General features: G+C 42.1%; 2 protein-coding genes across 3 annotated transcripts in view; one reads left to right on the top strand and one right to left on the bottom strand.

Annotated features, from left to right (window-relative positions):
- LOC138594447 (replication protein A 70 kDa DNA-binding subunit-like) overlaps nucleotides 1-1747 on the bottom strand; it is a 50154-nt gene extending 48407 nt beyond the window's left edge. Inside the window, exons 1-3 of one of the 2 annotated variants that reach the window (XM_069665537.1) lie at nucleotides 1667-1747; nucleotides 1149-1196; nucleotides 71-146 (exon numbers count right to left, since the gene is read on the bottom strand). In XM_069665537.1, coding sequence (XP_069521638.1) covers nucleotides 71-146; nucleotides 1149-1196; nucleotides 1667-1699 — 157 coding nt within the window. In that variant the 5' untranslated portion in view covers nucleotides 1700-1747. Of the gene's footprint in view, nucleotides 1-70; nucleotides 147-462; nucleotides 589-1148; nucleotides 1197-1666 lie in introns of those variants that run through there. The other variant, XM_069665546.1, reaches the window with a different exon arrangement.
- A 385-nt stretch (nucleotides 1748-2132) lies between these two features.
- smyd4 (SET and MYND domain containing 4) lies at nucleotides 2133-11637 on the top strand. The gene is made up of 10 exons (XM_069665581.1): nucleotides 2133-2327; nucleotides 2722-2866; nucleotides 3857-3946; nucleotides 6100-7114; nucleotides 8171-8437; nucleotides 8574-8770; nucleotides 8858-9005; nucleotides 9104-9220; nucleotides 11229-11352; nucleotides 11487-11637. The coding sequence occupies exons 1-10, from the start codon at nucleotides 2194-2196 to the stop codon at nucleotides 11608-11610; spliced, it is 2361 nt and encodes a 786-aa protein (XP_069521682.1). The 5' UTR covers nucleotides 2133-2193; the 3' UTR covers nucleotides 11611-11637.
- The last annotated feature ends 4333 nt before the right edge of the window (nucleotides 11638-15970 follow it).

Here is a 15970-nt window from a genome sequence, read left to right as displayed (position 1 = left end):
GAGAGGTGTGCCTTCATTGGAGAACCAAACTCAAAGTCTGGCAGTTTTCTGTTATCTGCAAGATACTCACAAGTGAAAGAGTGCCGACCGTCACTCATCATGAGCCGATACCTGGGAGGACTGGTATTATTGACCTGACGGATTCTCTGAAAACCACAGAGGAAAGGAAAGATTTTGCAAGCAAAAATATTGCGGATGCACGAGATGGTGGTCTGTCAATCGAGAGGTTGGGAGTTCGATCCCTGACTGCTACACCTGTGGGCAAGACACTGAACCCCAAATTGCTCCCAGTAGAATAGCCATCAGGTCTGAATGGCATAGATCTGATTGGAGATTGGCACTAAGGCCTTTGCCATCAGTGTGTGAACATGAGTGTGAATGGGTGAATGTGACATGTAGTGTAAAAGCAACTTTGAGTGGTCAGAAGACTAGAAAAGCGCTGTATAAGTACAGTCCATTTACCATTTAACACACCTCTTCCATCGAGCATGAAGAAGGGTACAAGATGTCTGCGGTATGGCAGTTTTTCAGACAGCAGGGTTGATATTTGCAATGGGTGCTCAGCATTGGTCATGCGAGGAGGGGCTAAATCTCATCATCCAAGCCTGTCTAAGTTGAATGAATACTACAGTTTTATTTGAAAGAAAACATCCAAATACAAATAAATATTCCATTTTGTACATAACCTATGTTTAAGTAGTTTCTTGTGTTTCCAGTGAATGTGTACATTTTAAAAAGCACTAAATAATGTTATTTCTGCATCTGCCAGTGGGCCACTACAATAAGAGTAGGCATGATGTCAATCCCACTACAGGGGAGACTTGATTTTCTCTGCAATTAGGTGGGGAAAAAAACATGTGCCTAATACATCGAAATCAGTAATCTGGAAAAAGGGTTGGAAAATATCTGCTGTATTCTAAGGCAATTATTTCTGTGTATGCATTAAAACATGTTTGGAAATGTAAGGGTCTTTTAAAGCAGAATCAGTCTGGTGAAATGCACAAGCCATAATCCATAAGTGATTTCTTAAGTACAGTTAGCGAAACTGTGATAGAGAAATGTGAAACATTTTGGACTCTTCTTTGGTGGTGTTAATAATACACATTATAGAAGGGTTTGGCCTAAATGGACGGCCTGAATTCACTTACCAGCAGCTGCAACACAAGATGTTTCACCTCTGTGCCTCTGATCACGGCCTAAACAATAACACAGGTGGACTTGTTAGTTTATCCTTTCTGTGCCTATCCCGTCCCATCACATTACCATGCTGCTAATGAAAAGTTACAGTCCAACACTGGTTGGAGTTGCGTGACAGTATTTTTCTACTGCCTCTAGTTAGGAAGTCTAAGGAGACAAACATCCTGTTTGAATCAACTCTGGATCTCTAATATTTGGGTAGAGTTAGCCAAGTGGTAAGTACTAAGTCTAACCACAAAACTACTTCATAGTTAAGCTTTAATATTTGAGTTTATTTTATAATATAAACATTCACATGCAGTATTAAACGTAACAAAACCGCAGACAATACTCAGCTGTGACAACAAATCTCTTTAGCTCTCGCAGAGCTACTAGCTGCAGCTAAGAGTGCTACAATTCCAAATACGGGCCTCGAAACAACGAGTCAAAAAAACAGCTTTAATTAAGTCAAAATAATATAAATACATACTTTAAGTGCCCCCGGAGTGAGATTTACACTCATGTCTTTTCCGTAATGTGGTCTTCAATGCCAGCAGACTTTAGCTTCTCCCAGGTCTAGTTGTATATGGATATGCTATGGAACTTATCGCGAGAACTGAAGCATGCGATACATTCTTCAATGCAAAAGCTACGCCATGTAGGACGAACTAAACCGGATATGACATAATGAGGCCTTCAAAATAAGTTATTAAACCACAATCTTTGTCAGAAAAATAACACCCTTTCAACAAACCAAGGAAACTCCGTGTTTAGAACTTTTTTTAAAATTATATAGATCATATAGATGATTCAATAGCCTAAAATCCGAATCCCTTTCCTTGGACAGGAATTGGTTTTGACGGATGGGTTTTATTTTGACGGTTATAAGCGGAAACTCTCCTTTAAATCACGCTGACTTGTAAAAAGTTGTCTGACGGCTGCGAGTTGGAGTGAAAGGAACCCAAAACAAACCCGAAACTGTCCTCTGTTGCCCATGTGGTTCCGTTTTAATTCGTGATGGATCTTCCGTGCATCCAGTGGCAAGAACATGTTGCACAGAAATGGACCGGGCTCGATCCTGAGCTAAAGGGACATTTTACATCCCTGCTTGACATAGATGATGTTTTTAAATGCACCTTAACTCTGACAACGTGAGTAGCTAGCATACTTCTAGAGTTTCGTTTTTTCCATCCGCAGTCTGTTAAATCTGAGACACGGTGTATTATCCAAGTAGGGGCCTTTACTGCTTAAAGGGATTTAAAGCTAACTGTTAGGGGACATAGATTTGTGTTTGACTTGACCACAATACTCATGTGATGTCTCACTGTTACAGAGACACTTGGCTAAAGTTAACTTACTGTAAGTTACATTGCCTGTGAAGGTTCTCAGTCATCCTGGCCATAGTTATCAAAGGTTTAATCCAAAATGCAACTGGACATGTTTAAAAGTTCCATTGCACTTTTCTAGGACTATAAACATCCAATCTCATCAATGCTTTTGTCAGTTTCTTTGTAACCTGTAATGGTCTGAATTTCTGTTTTATAGCCAAGATGATCTGGACTTCGTGCAGTCAATCTCTGCAGGACATCCTGTGCACAAGGACACAGAGGAAGCAGCCAAATGCAGGGAGAAAGGCAACTCCAGCTTCAAGAACAGAGACTACACTGCTGCAGCTCTGAACTACTCACAGGTGAAGTGGAAATAATGTTGCAATTGTAGCATAAATAGAAACTTCAACAACCGCTACAATCAAACATGAGATTGTGTTAAAAATCCACCATCCAGTCAAATGTATAGCTTTTGAATGAATGAATGAATGAATGAAAACCTTTATTGCTCCTGGGGGAATTTGTCTTGCACCCAGAGCATAAAAAACATAAATAACAAAAGACATCAACAATCTTACAGGACAGCACATTATTTTTAATTTTGTGACTTTTGATTTTGAATGTATAGGGTATTTATTGTTGCAATAATTCTAATGCAATGCAAAGTAACAGCATTCATTTGATAAAGTTGCATAATCCCCAAAAAATCTGGTGAAAATAATAGGTTCCATTTGCTGATATAATCACACCAATATGGGCCTATCACAGATAGCCTATATAGATATCAGTGTAGATGTTTTCTCATCTGCATCAACATAAAAACGTTTTTAACACAACATACAATGCAGAAAATGATGCTTGGGGTGATTAAAAAACTGTTTCATCATGTAGTTGACTTTACTTTTAGCCATCTCTGAAGCACATGTAGCAGAGCATCACATCCGAGTTACTTAGTTTGCAATAGAATTGGTGGAAAATGTATCATAATTTCCTGTTTTCTTTCTTCTTAGGTATTAGTTTAAAAAAAACAGCCGTGTTATCATCTTTGCAGAGTCGTATCAGTGCACAATCCAGATACGAAAGATGTATATTCATTCAAGCTTCATAATTAACTATATTCTCTGTTCTGGTGATCTGTGCATTTCTCCCTTCTAATATTATCAGCATCATTCTTAAAAATCCCATATTGATCAGGCTTCAGAAAATTATATCTCCTTAAACTGTTTATAATTTAAGAACAGAACTGTAAAACTGCATTTGGGATTATAAAGAAGTACGCCTTTAACATGGCATGCCTCCCAGTCCTGATTAATATGCATCAAAATCAAACTTCTCTATCTCTGTCATCACAGGGCATATGCTTTGCTCCCCAAAGTTCGGAGCAGCTGTCTCTGTGCTATGCCAACCGCTCTGCTGCGCTCTACCATCTGCGGCACTACCAGGTGAGCTGGCTCCATCTTCAACAATTAAATAATGAGGTAGTGTTCTTCTTGAGCCGTCGTTAAAACCTGTTCATACCGGTTCTGCTGCTGATTTGTTGCCTGCAGATGTTCAGCAGATTGTGTCATCATTGTGTGATCAATTTGAGCAGCATTACTGCAGGGAAATATTATCATGATTTTTTAATGATATGTAAACGGTACCCTCGCATCCTCATGCTGTGTGTACAAGACTCCAGACAAACAAGAGACTTATAATGTCTCAGGATTTATGGAAAACAGTTTTATCTTTTAACATGACCTCTTCACGTGTATCCTCAATGTACCTTCCTGGTAATATGTGATTGGGGACAGACATTTAGCTTCGACCTCAATCTGTCTGCAGCCACGTGGTCAGGAAGCAGCCTTCACCCGGAGGACACATTCATCCTTATTATTTAGCCTGTTTTCACTGCAGGAACTTTCTCCAGAAACCCCTGAAATATCATTGAGAGATTATTGTAGATGTACTTCTGGAACCAGGGACTCATTTCCTATAATGACTCATTTAACTGAAGCCCATCAGCCCTCTGATTGGCTAATTGACTCAACCATGTTCCATTTATTGATTTATTCAGCTCTAACAAAGCAAACATAAACCCCTTTCACACTAAATTTAGCGTGTTGATGCAGGTTTTTCAGATGCAGTAAGACCTGCTAATAAATGCTGATTGTTTCTTTTCCCATTGCCAGTGAAGTATACTCCTTTCGGTCTCTTTTTTTGCTGTGTCACCGTCTGACGTCACAAAAGCACCAGAGACAGGGTTAGTAAACAGTGAAGCTGTTACGGTGGTTAGGTCTTTATTGTATCTATTACTCTTTCAGTCTGTGCATCAAAATCTGCGCCAACAGATTTGGAACGATGTTCGAGCGCTGCTTGGACGGAGACGGGGGAAATTTGTAGCTGAGATGACAAGGAGTCGCAGAAGTTACCGACGGAGCATAGCATTGCGCCGGAGATTAGCATGTGGACATGGGTTTTGTGCTCCCATCAATGCCGATCAGATTGCCCGGGTCTACTGCAGAGTCATTTGACCCGAGCCTGAATGCAGATTGTAACCTCTCCCACTAAGCAATAAAGCCGGGTGTTAGCGGGTGTTAGTGGGTTTTCTGACCGGTGGGAACGTGGCTACAGAGACTTTTATGTTGTTACTTCTTCATAAAACAAAATGACACTCCTGCATCTAATTATGAAACAATCAATCAATCAATCAATCAATCAACCTTTATTCATACTCAAGTGGGAAGAGTGGTACTGCCCCAAGTAGGAGGAGTTCAAGTATCTCGGGGTCTTATTCACGAGTGAGGGTAAAATGGATCGTGAGATTGACAGGCAGGTTGGTGCAGTGTCGGCAGTACTGTGGGCACAGCGTTCGTCGTGGTGACGAAGGAGCTGACCCGTAAGGCATAGCTCTCAATTTACCAGTCGATCTACGTTCCACCTGTGGTCATGAGCTTTGGGTTGTGACCGAAAGAATGAGATTGCGGATACAAGCTGGCCGAAATGAGTTTCCTCTGAAGGGTGTCTGGCTCAGCCTTAGAGATAGGGTAAGGAAGGAGCTCACAGCAGAGCCGCTGCTCCTTTGCACTGAAAGGAGCCAGTCGAGGTGGTTCGGGCATCTGATTAGGATGTAGCCCGGACGCCTCCCTGTGGAGGTTTTCGGGCACATCCAATTGGTAGGAGACCCCGGGGCAGACCCAGAGCTCGCTGTAGGGATTATATAACCCACCTGGCCTGGGAACGCCTCGGGATCCCCCAGGCGGAGTTGGAAAATGTTGCTAGGGAGAGGGACGTCTGGGCTCACTTGCTTAGCCTACTGCCACTGAGACCTTACCCCAGATAACGCGGGAAAATGCATGGATGGATTTACACATACTCGATTACAAAAGTAAGTAAAGAAAACAGATTGGTAAAAGGCTGTTAAAATCTCCAAACTCAAAGTTAAGACATTTAAAGGTAAAATACAATACAGTTATGAAAGGTAAAACCTTAAAATGTACAAAAATATTTTAGTACATTCAAGTGAGTAAATTAAAGGGAAAAAATAAAATACACTTATGTAAAACATTCACAAATATGTGCCACAATAAACACCTCACACTTCTTTTTTTCCCAGGAATCCCTTACTGACATCGACGAAGCTCTAAAAAACGGCTATCCTTCTCATCTTTTACACAAACTAGAGGAGCGACGCACACAGTGTCTTAAACACCTCTCTGCTGGTCAAAAGGCAAAAGAGGATGATGACACTCCTGCTGCAAAGAATCAGACATGTCCAGACAGAGCTACAAAGGCATCTGCTGGAGCTCTCACACTGGGCATTTGTCCCAAAGCTGATGTTCTCTTCACCGCAGAGAAAGGTCGACACCTGGTGGCTGCAGAGAGAATAGCACCTGGGGAGGTGCTCCTGCATGACAGGCCATACAGCTGTGTCCTTATACCAGGGATGGAGGAGGTGAAAGGGACGGCAGGAAGGCGGGAAAAACAGGGAGGAGCGTTCGGAACGGAGCACAGGCGCTGTCACAGGTGTTTGGCTGAGACGTTGTGTCCTGTGCCGTGTGAGGGATGTAGTTACAGCAGATACTGTTCTACTTCCTGTCAGAGGGAAGCCTGGGAGGAGCATCACCGCTGGGAGTGTCCAATGGGAGCAGATCTGAGGGTGATGGGTGTGATGTCACAGCTCGCTCTGAGGGTTACGCTAAAGGCGGGGTTGAAAAACATCCAAATGGCCAGGGAACCAATCAGAGACAGGCACACAAATTCAGAGGAAAGCAATGTGAACGATGAGTCCTATCATTCAAAACAACCCGATCCTTCTATGTCACACTACGGGGACTCCTACCTGAGCGTGTTTCACCTTCTGCACCACCTAAACCGCCACAGCCCTGCTCTGCGTTTCCTGTGTGCAGTTACAGCAGCAACACTCTGCCTAAAGCTCAGCCAGGCAGGTCCTCCACCTGCATCCTGGCACCTCAGCAGACCCTCAGGGGCAAACAGCCAATCATCACCACATGAGGAGGGAGGCGTCACAGATTGGAGCTCAGATATGTGGCTGATGGGAAGTGCAGTTCTGAGGCACATCCTGCAGCTGAGGTGTAACGCCCAGGCAGTCTGCATGCTGCAAGATACAGGTGATTTCACATGTGGCATTACCTTCCAACACATAGAGTTTTATCACAAAAGTGGATTAAAATTTTGTTCTTTCTCTTTTGGTCTTGAATGTTGCATTGATGCAGAGGTTCAGTGAGTAAGTGGGAAAATAGATGGATGACACCACTCTGTCATGTTTATATAAGCACGCATTTATGTTAAAAATAAAATTTAAATTTACTATCATTTAAGTCCTCAACTAACAATATCTTCATTATCAATAACTTAATTATATATGAGGTCAGAAATAAAGTAGAGATTGCCGTCTCTAGTTCCTGGGGTCCATATTGAATAAATTCAAATTCAATTGTAAAGATGGACGAAGCATTTCCATCTTCTCTCCTAGTACAAAGTTGAAGCCAAAAAACCCCCAGAAGCTTTTTGCACATGTAAACTTCAATGACTGTAGTGATTGTTTTAGTTACGTCTCCTCTCACCGTTCCTCCTCTACTCTGCTAATCCAGAACAGATCGGCTGCAGGAGCCGTATTTGTCAACAGAGCTGTCAATCATCCTTTTTACAGCATCAAATAACTAATTAAAACTAAACGTGTCAGAAAAATGATCACTTGGACGTAAATCAGCATGATAAGAACTAACTATAATGACAGAAACCATGTTTGAGAAAAATTTATTTGATGTATTTTGATTTTATAGTTTGACTCATGTCCCATCTGTTAACATGGAGGAGGCGGGATTTATGACCTATACTGCAGCCAGTCAGCAGGGGGCGCTCGACATGTATTGGCTTCACTTATAGGGAGCTGTCATGTCGTCTGCAGTCTATGGTTGTGTCCGACAAAGAGTCAAAATTTAAAGTTATTCGGTTTATTATCATGGAAGACAAATAAAAACAACAAACTCACATTTAAGAAATCTAAAGCTGTGATTTTAAATTGCTGTGGTTTAATTCCTGGTGATTGACTCATTGATCCAGTGAAAATAGTCCCTTCTTTTAGTCTGGTATGATTCACTTGGCTTTTCTAATAATCGTCTGTGAGTGTTCTTGAGTCATTTCGTGACCTTTTCATCTCACAGGAGCAGAAATCTCTCCGGTGCAGTCGAGCAGGGAAATCCGCCTTGCTACGGCAATATTCCCAACTCTCAGTCTCCTGAATCACTCGTGCCGTCCCAACAGCAGCCTGGTGTTCAGCACTGGGACCCGTTCTGATCCCCTTGAGACAGATCTGTGTGCGGACTTCAGCGGGAATGTAGCTGAGAACAGAAGCACCTCATGTGGAGTCACTGCGACTGTCAGAGCGGCCAAAGTGATCACTGCTGGGCAAGAGATCCTGCACTGCTACGGTGAGAAAATGTAGTCCCGTGGGTGCAAAAGGATTGTTTGGGTGCTGATATACTCCATAAGGTAGAGAGCTGTCATTGCTTCTTATGTTTGGAGTTACAATGTATGATGTTTTACGATCGTCAACCCCTCCCTCAGGTCCTCACAGCAGTAGGATGGTGATCAAAGAACGGCAGCGCCTCCTGCAGGAACAGTACTATTTCCTGTGTCAGTGTGAGGCCTGCACTCTGCAGCAGCAGGAGGCAGGTACAGGGGGCAGACAGCAGCAGTCAGGTGATGGAGGAGGTCCACAAGAGTCTGGACTCCTGTGCGGCAAGTGCAAAGGAGCACTTAAAGTAGGTGTTTATGTGGTTTGCTTATTACACCACTGGTTGTTCTGTTGAGATTGATCGTGCTACTGTTCCACATCATATGACTTTCAGAAAAGCACTCAGGACAAAAGAAAAGGATTTATATGTACGCAGTCGTCCTGCGGTCATCGTATCTCTTCGTCTGAAGTGAGCCACAGGCTGCAGGAGATCAGGGCCGACCTGGAGGCGGCTGTGGACCTCATGGAGAGAGACAGGCCAGGTACAGTGTGCACATACAGTAATAATGTGTTATTCTCATTTGCTAAGGAGGGGGTTCGTTACACCTCCGTGTTGATCTTCTGCTCTGCCCTCCCTCAGATGAAGCTCTGAGGCTGCTGAGGAGGACACAGAGCCAGTCTGGGCTGATCCTTGCAGAGACGCACCCACTGCAGGGGGAGCTGGCAGACGCTACAGCCAGAGCTTATGCTACAATGGGTGAGAATAATAATGATTGAGTTTTATCGTTAACCTCCCTCAAGGTCTGAAATGCACATTAAAGGTCAAAGTGCATCTCTACCTAACAGAAGATAATCGATCTGCATAGATTTCTTTATCACAGTCGGAAAAAACATCTTGAAAAAAACATCTTGTTGAATAAATGTAATGTTAAAATATTGATAAATATAGTCATGTATTATTCAGTTAGACATCAACAGTCAGTAGTTTGGGGGGTTCATTGATTCTCTTCCTGTGGTGCCCCACAAGCTTTTGTACATGATATGATATTATATGAATAACAATTAGAGGAATAAACAGTATCACCGCATATTAACCTCACCAGTGACTGCATTTTCACTGACCGCATCTAAAAGTGTGTAAAAAATAAATACATTTAATTATATGTACGAAGGGAAACATTCGTTTTATTACAGTTAAAAAAAATGAAATTGAGCAGGCGCTTCATAATGAAGCTCACAGACAGTCCAAACTGTACTAAATGTAATCAGGGAGTTTATTATTATTATTAAGTGCTTTCATGTTTTCTGGGAATGCACTTTGGTATCGTGCCTTTGGTCTGAGGTGGCTCAGTGTCGAGAAAATATCCTAAAAGTCCCAGCTCCTAAAGAACCTTCCTTATTTTCATTCAACGCTGACTCAGCACTCAGAGTTCAGCTGCGGGCAAGAAGACTATAAAACACTCCTGGTTCTCTGTTGAACCTCGATCACTACTTCAGAGATATTGCTCTCATAGAGAGATCTTTAGCTGGGGTGGGCATCCACTGTAGAGGCTTTGGACTTCAGACCCACTTTGTCTTGTACAGTTATAACCAGTTGTTATTGAAAGAATGTCAAATCTACACACATCGCATATTCTGTTTGAAAATATTAATTTTATTTTTAACTAACTTTTTAATGTTATTTATTTATTTTTGGTCTTTTATTTTATGTGCCTATTTTTCTTAATAAGGCAGTGGCGATGTGTAAATAGTTTGTTTGATGGGGCTGTTTGTCTCCACGGCTCCGCTAGCATCTTAACGTGACAAACATCCATCCATGATCTATACCGCTTATCCTGTTCAGGGTCGTGGGGGGGCTGAATCCAAGCTGTCATTGGGCGGAGGCGGGGTACACGCTGGACTGAACAGCAGTCAATCACAGGGCTGACTCATAGAGACACACAACCTTTAATTCAGTCTTACATCTACGGGCAATTTGAGAGTCACCAGTGGACCTAACGAGCATGTCTTTGGACTGTGGGAGGAAGCCGGAGTACCTGGAGGGAACCCACGCATGCACAGGGGAGAACATGCAAACTCCACACAGAAAGGCCCCCTACGTCCAAACTGGGATTTGAACTAGGAACCTTCTAGCTGTGAGGCGCTAACCACAGCCCGTGACAAATGCTATAAAAAGTGAATCACAAAAAAACGTTGAGTTGAGAAAACAGCTGCTGTAGCATGAAAGCTGCGGTTCTTAAAACCCAGTGAACTCTGGGAATTTTATGAGAACTAACATACTTCAAACTGGTGCTCGAGATGGCTCCATAAATAGAGAATTTAATTGACAGCAATGTGTAACAACAATGGGTCACTTTTCACAACACTGATGGTGGTTTCTCAGTGAGTTTGCTGTAACACATGTTGTCGTCTCTTTTTGCCTTCAGCTGACCAAAAGTAAACGTTAGCGCCCCAAGCTACACTGTGCCAGTGGAAGGCTTATTTAAGGGTCAGAAATAACCATCCTGACCCTTTTTTAAAACAGTGTTGTAGCAGACGTCATTAAAATAGTTGTAATAACAGCTAGCTAACAAACAGTCATAACTGGCTGCATTTTGTTGTGTTGATCAGCTACAGTACGTCACAGTGTTGTAGTCAGAATCAGAAGCTGAAACCACAAAAACAATAACAGAGTTTTCAGACTACCCCGGGGTGTAAAATAAATCATTCTGACCTTTATCTCTTCAGTCTTCTTATTGCTTTGTTCCTTTCTGCTGATCCTGCAGGTGACTGGAAGAATGCAGCTTCCCATCTGGAGCAGAGTGCCGCAGCTATTAGCTCCCAGTACGGAGAGGACAGCATTGAACTGGGTCGACAACTCTTCAAATTAGCTCAGCTGCACTTCAACGGGTGAGCTGAGGTCGCACAGACAGAAAAAAAACAATTGAAGGGCATGTTTTTGATTTGCATGTCCTTCTATTTTTGTATTTTGACATTAGCAGTAGAAATAACAGCTCTGTGTGTTTCTCCTCTTGTCCTCTCAGTGGAGCCCGAGGGCCGGCGCTCTCCGTCATCCCCAAGGTCAGGCGGCTCCTCTGCCTTCACTGTGGCCCTCACTGTCAGGAGTTACAGGAGCTGCAGGCTATGGAGGGCTGTCTACAAGGGTAGACTCATCTTTACAACATAATACACATTTTTAGCACTAATTAAAATCAAATTCACTGTTTTTCCTGTGTGCACTGGTGTTGATGCTTTACACTGTATGTACTTTAGAAGCAGGTCTGCAGAGCTGCCAAGCAGCCGCAGGTTTACTCACAGGTGACTGTGGCTCTCTGACCTCTTGGTGTCAGAATGTATCCATCAATAATTTCAATTTCATGCTTCAGTTGCAGTCTCGCAGTGTGAGTCAACTTATCCGTCAGGTATTTCCAGGTTGCCTGCAGCCCTCTATATGGGACTGAACTCAATGTGTGCGTTCTTTATGGCTGTGATTAAGAGATGATTTACACTGTTGCAAGTTAATCAGTCTGTCTATAAAAGCTGCAAATAGCCTGAGCTATTACACACACATACACATACAGGTCGTCCTCTGACCTTTAGGTGGCAGCAGTTATCCACTGACAAATTTAATTTCATGCTTGGAAGGCTGGAAAGCAAGATGAAGCTCTGACTCTTGAACCTAAGGTGCCCAGCCCATGTCTGCTGAGACCTTTATACCTTCAACTTAAAAGTTTTTATGAGCCATTATATATAAAGATGTTTCCCTCTTAATTTGTTATCAATCAGAAGCCTTCTAAGTGATGAGGAAACACATAAACAACTTAAGAAATAAGTAGTCAGAGCGCAGGCAGCTCTGCTCTAGATTCTTTGGTTTTCCAGAGACGAGCGGGAAAGCCCCTGCTGAGCAAAGACAATAACATCTCGACTACAGCTGGAACTCCTGAGGCACCTGACAGATACACATCACCGCTATCTGGAGGGCAGCCAGTCCCACAGACGAGGACGTGTGCTTCCAGAAAGTCAAGGTCAAGACAAAAAATTCAGAGAGGCAGCTGGTGAAATCAGCGGAGGAGTTGCGTGACGGTGACTCAAAATGCCCTGCGAGGCATGTTCCTGCTGATTATTGCTGTGATGAAACTGCCTCAGGTGAAATTAGCTGAGGACTCCTCAGAGCTTTTAGCCAAAATAATAAGGAAATATCACAGAGAATATTTCAGAGGGACATGCCATGTCATTAAGTCTTTGTGGAAACCAAGACCTTCAAAGGAAAGAGGATCACGGGCTGTGAATGACTGTCTTTATAATCTGTTTATCTTTTTTCTCAGTTAATTGTCTTTAAAAACCTCACAAAACAGTAAAACACACACATCACAATATCTATCTGATCTTTTTTGTCAGACCAACAGTTTAACCCCCTAAAATATTCAATTAACCATCATGTCTGACACATTTGGGAGCCTAAAACCCTAAAATGATTGGTATTTTCCTTTTTTTTTATCAGCTAGTCATTGAAAGTTTAACTGAGATCGGCCAAAAGGTATCAACACTGCCCTCTTATAAACACAAAACAATGTAGAAAATTGACAAGCAAACAGAGAAGCAGGGCTGCAAATTAAAAAAAACATGGTCTTTAAACTTAAAGCTCCTGTGAGGAACTGTTGTCTGTCTGTTTGTGTGGATTTTGGCGCCCCCTGTGGACAAAGACTTACCGCTTATCTGTTTGCTGATTTTGTCCTGTTCATGCTTACGTGGTGATATTTAACAAAAAAATCATCGCTCAATTTGCCTGCAGGCATTAAAAATAACTATCTAGAAATAATCAATCTTGTCGCTGATGGTCTGGTCTGCTTTTGTAGGTCATATAGAGTCATCAGAATTAATTTCAGTCTGTTTCATAACCAAAATCAATAACGAAAAAACTCTTCACAGGAGATTTAATTTTTTTTTTGCATTATTGTTCATTTTCGTACATCATCTAAAGCAGGGGTGGGCAACCCTGCTCCTGGAGGGCCACCTTCCTGCATGTTTTAGGTTTCTCCACACTCTAACACACCTGATTCTAATGTTTCGCTCGTTATCAATCCCCTGAGACGCTTCAGTTGGTTGATAACGAGCAGATCATTCAAATCAGGTGTGTTAGAGTGTGGAGAAACCTAAAACATGCAGGAAGGTGGCCCTCCAGGAGCAGGGTTGCCCACCCCTGATCTAAAGACTAGAGACATGCTGAGTTTGGTGTATTTAAAGTTCTAATCTCGAAGATCTCAGTTTCGTTCTCTTTGGCGGCACCTATGGTGATAAACGGTAATTGCTTCCCAGATATCCTGACAGTGTTGCATGTGTGACGTGTCACAGTTGGATCTTGATTTTCCTCGCTGACGGTCGCTTTCCTTTTTACACTGTTTGCCTTCATCTGAGCGTCGAATTTGTTTCTTTTTCTTTGGATTTTCACTTATGTTTGAAGTTGTATCTGTAGTCATCGATCTTTTCTTTGTTTGTTCAGCCATAGTAGATTACTGTTTACTCGCAACACTTGCAGAGACCGGAAAAGCAGCCGCTTAGCTCCGCCTACCCTCTCTGGCAGACCAACCACTGCTGGGTGATGGAAAACGCATCACTAACTGCGCCGCTTGTTATTTTTTCCACCCATGTCACCACAGACACCCAGTCCATAATAATACTATATACTGCAAATGCAAAGGCTTTCATCAGTGGGCCATAGGCTCAATCACCATTGTGTTACCTCATTCGATGATAGATAGTGACTTAACAGACATTTATTTACATGGAAATCTTAGAGATTATTACTTTAACCAAAAAGTGACGTAAAAGTGTCTCCAAGTTTTATTATCTGTCACAAAAACTTTCCCTTGGTGTAAATGAGAGACCTGACTGAGTGGATCATGCTCATGTTCAGTCTGAAGCCCCTCAGCAGATAATACATTTTTAAATTCATATTAACTTGATGCAGTAATTCTACTCCCCAGTCAAATCCCTCTTCAGCACGTCTCTTTGACCTCTAACGAGCTACTGTATATCACCATGATGTTAACATGACATGATAATGTCTTCTTACAGTGGCAGAGTCACTGATGCAGCTTAAAATCTGCAAATGTAGAGTCTGGGCTAACATTGCTTACATAGACATAAAGTGGCACAGCTCATTTAAAGACATGGAGGCTAATGCTGCCTAAAACTAATGTAGAGCTAACGATAGCATAGTGTCATATTAAAACCAGAGATAAGGAAGCATTTGTCTCCACACCAAACTGTGACATCACTGGACCTTGAATGACACAAGCCGCACACTCCTTCGTTCTTTTGTTTGTTAGTTTTTTCCATTTGCTCTGTTTTGGAAGCTAAGCCATGTGTGCCACTATATCAACCGAGGAGCTCAGGGAGAAAATGTGAGCTCCCATTCAAAAGGGAAATCACTGACAAAATAAATATTGTGATGCAGGGAGGGAAAAGAGGAACGAGAGAGAGAGAGAAACACAGCCAGCATGAATAAGTCTGCTGCAGTATCACATCACATGGTTTCCTCGTTTGACTGTCCAATGCCATTTGAGGCCATTTCCAGGCGCCGTGATCTCGGGCTTATCAGATGTCCTGCTATACATAATGCAATCAAAATGGTCCAGACCGCAAACAAAAAGCTGTCGCGTGTGTATTCTGTAACAAGGCCTGCGTCAATATCTGTAACACAGACCGACAGAGTTACAAACAGCTGAGTTTGCCTGACTCAACGTGTCTCCTGTAAGCCGCTGGTCATCAACATTACAGCTACATGAATTATACACACAGCCGTAACCATAACAATGAACTCTGACCTCCATTGTGAAGGTGTGGCTACAATGGTAAGAAAAGACAAACACACTGACTGTGGAGTACACACCTGGGACACATATGTTACGACTTATTAAAACCATTTGTTGCCACTGTAAAATCCTTAGAATAATCAGCTGCTGCCTCCATGTGCAAACAAACCTCTAATGACACACACCATTATAGTGAATAGTGTGAATGTTCCTCACTTATGACGACAAATGGTGTATGGAATTATTGTGTACCCTAAAAAATGAAATTAAAAACAACTCACTTAGCCTGAAATAATGACAGGAAAAAAGATAAAATTATTAACATCAAATCACAAACTAATCCAGCAATTTGGATTTGCACTGACATCTATTAGTGGTCTAACAAGATTTAAACTTGTTACACTAGCAGCTCAGGGAAGCTGTAATGCTCATTGTAAAGAAACAAATTGAAGATCTGATCTGATCATTTTGACAGATGAAGTCAGGCGATTACCAAGGCTAACATAGACCACTATTGTCTGAATTCATCCTCTGAGGACCCTGTCCTCTGTTCAACATTATATGGCTATTTAATAGTAGGTTAGAAATTTTAGTCTGGACTAAAGTGGTGGAATTATGAGTATTAGTATTATTAGTATTAGGACCACACTTTAAAAAATTAAAGATTACGTGAATAAAGTCGTAATAATGAGAAAAATGGTCAGAAGAGTAGA

The sequence above is a fragment of the Semicossyphus pulcher genome, unplaced genomic scaffold (assembly GCF_022749685.1).
Source record: "Semicossyphus pulcher isolate SPU_LCO1_2020_fin unplaced genomic scaffold, fSemPul1.0.p SCAF_10, whole genome shotgun sequence".
In the NCBI taxonomy this organism is placed as follows: domain Eukaryota; kingdom Metazoa; phylum Chordata; class Actinopteri; order Labriformes; family Labridae; genus Semicossyphus; species Semicossyphus pulcher.
This window is presented reverse-complemented; position numbering and strand designations above follow the sequence as displayed.

What these genes read in the sequence shown, in the direction of transcription:
- smyd4 (XM_069665581.1), top strand. Translation starts at nt 2,194, where the DNA reads ATGGATCTTCCGTGCATCCAGTGGCAAGAACATGTTGCACAGAAATGG. An exon ending in AGTGCAAAGGAGCACTTAAA is followed by an intron (nt 8,771 to 8,857) that starts GTAGGTGTTTAT and finishes TATGACTTTCAG; the next exon opens with AAAAGCACTCAGGACAAAAG. An exon ending in CATGGAGAGAGACAGGCCAG is followed by an intron (nt 9,006 to 9,103) that starts GTACAGTGTGCA and finishes GCCCTCCCTCAG; the next exon opens with ATGAAGCTCTGAGGCTGCTG.